At 51.8% G+C, this 4,202-nt stretch overlaps 1 protein-coding gene across 5 annotated transcripts in view; it reads left to right on the top strand.

The window, feature by feature from the left end:
- Positions 1–4,202, top strand: part of Fah (fumarylacetoacetate hydrolase) — a 31,938-nt gene that overhangs the window by 11,078 nt on the left and 16,658 nt on the right. For 4 of the 5 annotated variants that reach the window (XR_003377920.1, XM_026784339.1, XM_026784338.1 and 1 more), the window contains exons 9-10: positions 988–1,118; positions 2,760–2,835. Coding sequence is in view for 4 of the 5 variants with exons in the window: in XM_026784339.1 (XP_026640140.1) it covers positions 988–1,118; positions 2,760–2,835 (207 nt within the window). In the remaining variant the exon portion in view is untranslated. Of the gene's footprint in view, positions 1–987; positions 1,119–1,953; positions 2,732–2,759; positions 2,836–4,202 lie in introns of those variants that run through there. The other variant, XM_026784340.1, reaches the window with a different exon arrangement.

Raw genomic sequence — 4,202 nt, 5'->3', positions numbered from 1 at the left:
GGGTTGACTGTGGGACTGGAAGCCCAAGGACTGCAAGCAAGGGGGCGCCGCACTGACGTGTGGCTCTGAGGATGTGGGCCAGTCGCAGCGCCCCCTAGGGGCTTCCTCATACATGGAAGGACGGTGCTGACAGTACCTAAACCTTTGTCAAGCCCCTCCTATCACCACTCCCTGTTGCCAGCACCGGCATCCCATTCTGCTGATGAAGAGCTAAGTGTGGAGGGATTTTAGCCAGTGGCTGAGCTGAGTCTTCAAGTTCAGCAGCCTAGCATCTGAGCCCCAGCCCTCCACCCCGATACCATGTGTAAAAGGAAGTGGGTTCACACGTCCCAGGAGAGGGCCTCGCCCACTCAGGGATTGTCCTGTTACCCTGGACAGTGCCTCCAAGGATCCCTGTCTTCACACAACATTCTTCTTTTCATTCCTCTGTAAATGGAGCCGGCTCTATCATTCCTGGCTGCCCAGACCTGAATAATCACACAGAAGCTATATTAATTACAATGCTGCTTGGCCAATAGCTTAGGCATATTCTTGGATAACTCTTATAACCCATTTTTGTTAATCTGTTATCACCATGATACTGTGGCCTACCGGTAAAGTTTCGGGCATTCTGGTATCTTTCTCCTTCGGCAGCTGCATGGCATCTCTCTGCCTCTGCCTTCTCTCTCTCTCTCTCTCTCTCTCTCTCTCTCTCTCTCTCTATCTATATCTATATCTATATCTATATCTATATCTATATCTATCTATCTATCTATCTATATATATATATATATATATATATCCTGGCTATATTCTGCCCTGCCATAGGCTAAAGCAGCTTTATTCATGAGCCAATAAAAGCAACACATATACAGAAGGACACCCCACACATCAATCCCTGGGAGGTCTGGCTTGCCAGAGTCTGTGGAGAGGTCCATACAGGACAAGAAGCAGCTTGGAGTGAGCCTGTACACCATCATGAACCCTAAGCTTGCTCTTCTCCTGTAGCCCGAGACATCCAGCAATGGGAATACGTCCCTCTCGGGCCGTTCCTGGGGAAGAGCTTTGGAACCACCATCTCCCCATGGGTGGTGCCCATGGATGCCCTCATGCCCTTTGTGGTGTCCAACCCGGAGCAGGTAAACACCCCTCTGCCGAAAGCCCTGCTCTAAGTTTCTGTTTCTGCCCTTTTCTGCTGCCCTCTGAGCAAATACAGAGACAGTGCGGTGCTTGCAGGATCGTGGTGCAGGTCAGACAGCTGTGACGTCAGGGCTTTCTGTCCCTCTAACAGTTCGTAGGGAAAACATACTTTTGTAGCTTTTAGAGTTCTCTGCACTCAGGAAACTGCCTGGCAAAACTGAATAGCTGCTCCATAGCTCAATTTTGCTTTGTGCAATGGCTCCCTCTGGAGTCTAATTTGTAGAATGCATCGGAGTAGAGGGTATAGGGAAAAGTGCGTTGTCTCTGTCACTCTTCCCAACCCCCCTGCCCAGGGCTGGGCCAGTGGTCCTTGCTCCCATCCCCCACTTTGTCACAGTATGCTCTGTCTCACCCCTTCACTGCAGTCACCCTGCCTTTATGGCCTTAAGGCCAACACCGTGGAGGCCCCAGCTTTCATGGATGTTCCCTTAAACGTAGCTCTGTCAGATGACCTCTCTGGTTCTCCCTTGTCTCTGGGTCCAACCCTCTCCAGAAGGTTCTGCTCAGGGCTCTCTGCTTTCTCCCTGGCATTGTCTCCTGAGCCTGTGTGCTGCCGCTTTTCTCCCTCACTCATCCATGTATCTTTCTGCTTCCACAACCTGGGGGACTTACCCTGCAAATCGGCCCTTCATAAAAGACCCTGCAAGACTTTCACTCTGTCTCCTTGGATCTTCCCTCACTGTCCCCGTCATAGCACCCACCTCTCCCCTCTGCTGGTCTCCTTCCCATTGGTCTGTCTCCCTCCACCCTCCCTCTTCTTTTCTGCCTTCACAGGACCTGTTGGGCCCCTGCCTTCAATGGCTCACATCCTCCCTCATCGTCCTCCCTCCAGATCCAGCTTCACAGATCTGTCTGGACCCCAGCTGTCTCTGTCCTTGCCAAGTATATACATTTATATACAGCTGTCACTACTTTCGTCCCTTCCCAACTAATCATAATGTTTGTTGGTTTGCTTCTTTGTTTGTTTGTTTGCTTCTCCTCAAAAGCAGCTTCGAGTTTAACCCTTCATGCACTGGGAAAGAGCTGTATTCCCACCTAGCGTCACAGGTCACACTGACCGTTAGAAACACACAACTGTTCAAATCACCCAGCGTGATCTTATGTCCCACTAAATGATTTTTGTATTGTCTTTGGGGAAATGCTTTTTTTGCTCAATGGGTGGCATCTCTGCCTGGCCATCAGCTGCCTCCCCAGGTGTCCCAGCACCAAATTCACTCTGCCAGATTCACTGTTGCTAGGCACTCTGCTTTCTAGGGCATCTGCCTTCCCCCCTCTATTGTCCTGGTCTTTCCTTACAGGCTCTATGGACCATCTTGCTTCCCATGGTCCCCTTCCCGAGTCTGTCCTCCCTGAGATCGCTACAGCATTTCTCTTTTGGCCTTGTGACCTCTGACCTGATGCACCCCCTCCTCGGCTTACTTTCTCAAATCTAGCACATGTGACCTCCTGTCCTATCTATGGACAGTGTGCAGGGATTGGGTCTCTGGAGAAGAAACATTGCTGCCACTTGGCACACTCTGTGCTGGGGTGCAGAGGCTGCTGGAACTCAGCCCTTCTCTCTGATGTACTCTTCCCTCTAGGACCCCAAGCCTTTGCCGTATCTCTGCCACAGCCAGCCCTACACATTTGATATCAACCTGTCCGTTGCCTTGAAAGGTATGTTTCAGGGTGAGCGGTGTTACCCATGTTCAGCAGGCAGGCATGAGCAGGTGTCGTTGCGCCAATGGATTCTGAGCTTTGCTGGGTGACACTCTAGAGGCACCTGCTCCAGTCTGGAGCTATATGGGGCTCTTGTAAAGAAAAGAAGAATGTGAGGGGCCATCCTCCAGTTTAGAGGCATTGTCCCACATGGGAACCCTGGTCCTTCATTCTGTGTCTGCCTGCTCTTCCAGCCAGAGTCTACCTAGTCTCTATTCACATCTGTCCCTGCCACCAACCTTACCCTGCACCCTAGAGGTGTGGCGCATTTCATCAAGTGCCCGTTGGGAAGCCTGATCTCAGAGGCTCACGGGGCTGTGGGAAGCAGGGCTCAGCCCCGAACTGCAGGTTGGGCAGCCCAGAGATCCGGTGCTGATGACCTGGCTCCACCGAGCCTCTCCACAGACTGAACTGCGGAGTGAGTGGCTGGCTCTACAGACCAGGCTGTGGTGGGAGGGGCTGCTGTGCAGGCTGTGGTGGAGGTCCGGACTCGGCGCCACTCCTGTCCAGCTTTGGGGCTTGGGCAAGTTGCCAGGTAATCCCCTAGTTTGTCGTCTGTGTTAGAGGGGAACTATAGCCTTGGTTTATGGTACAGTGGTGATGACCAAGGAATCCATAGACCTAAACCTAGACCTAGAACAGAACCTTCACTAGGAAGGGGCAGGTGTCATCTTTATGTCAGGGGTGGAGGGGTGGAAGAGAGCATGCCTGGGGACACATTTGGAGACATCTAGTTCCTCAAGGCCAAACTCTAGCCAGATCCTTGTTCCCTCAATTTCTCTCCTTTGGTCTGTGATTACACACATTCTGTTCTGTGTCCTTAAGGCCAATTCCTGAGTTTCAGTCCTCATGAGAGGCAGGAAACTTGATTTCTCTCTCTCTCTCTCTCTCTCTCTCTCTCTCTCTCTCTCTCTCTCTCTCTCTCTCCTCAGTTTCTTAAGGATCAAGTATCAGGATGCTCCATCTAGGAAAGATCTAAAGATCTAAGAGCCACAGCAGCACCCTCCTCTGGGAATCTGCTGGCCCCATGCTTTCATGTTTCAAGTCAGGAAACTGAGGCCCAGAGAGGAAGGATCACCCTGAGTCATGGGACTGTGCCTCGCACCGCGCCCCCATGTCTGCACTCTGTGCACTGGCACCCAGTTCGCGAGCTTTGGGCAAGGGGGCTGGAGGTTAAAATACACAGACACACACAGACAGAGAGACAGCGACACGGGTCATCCTTGAATTCCCCAAGAATGCCCCCTTTATTGTGTCCAGGGGCAGATTATATAGAGATAGCCAAGCCCCAGCCAAACCCACCAGAAACCACTCTCCTGCCATCA

The sequence above is a fragment of the Microtus ochrogaster genome, chromosome 22, assembly GCF_000317375.1.
Source record: "Microtus ochrogaster isolate Prairie Vole_2 chromosome 22, MicOch1.0, whole genome shotgun sequence".
Lineage (NCBI taxonomy): Eukaryota > Metazoa > Chordata > Mammalia > Rodentia > Cricetidae > Microtus > Microtus ochrogaster.
The sequence above is the reverse complement of the archived record's forward strand: the minus strand, read 5'-3'. Positions and strand labels throughout refer to the sequence as shown.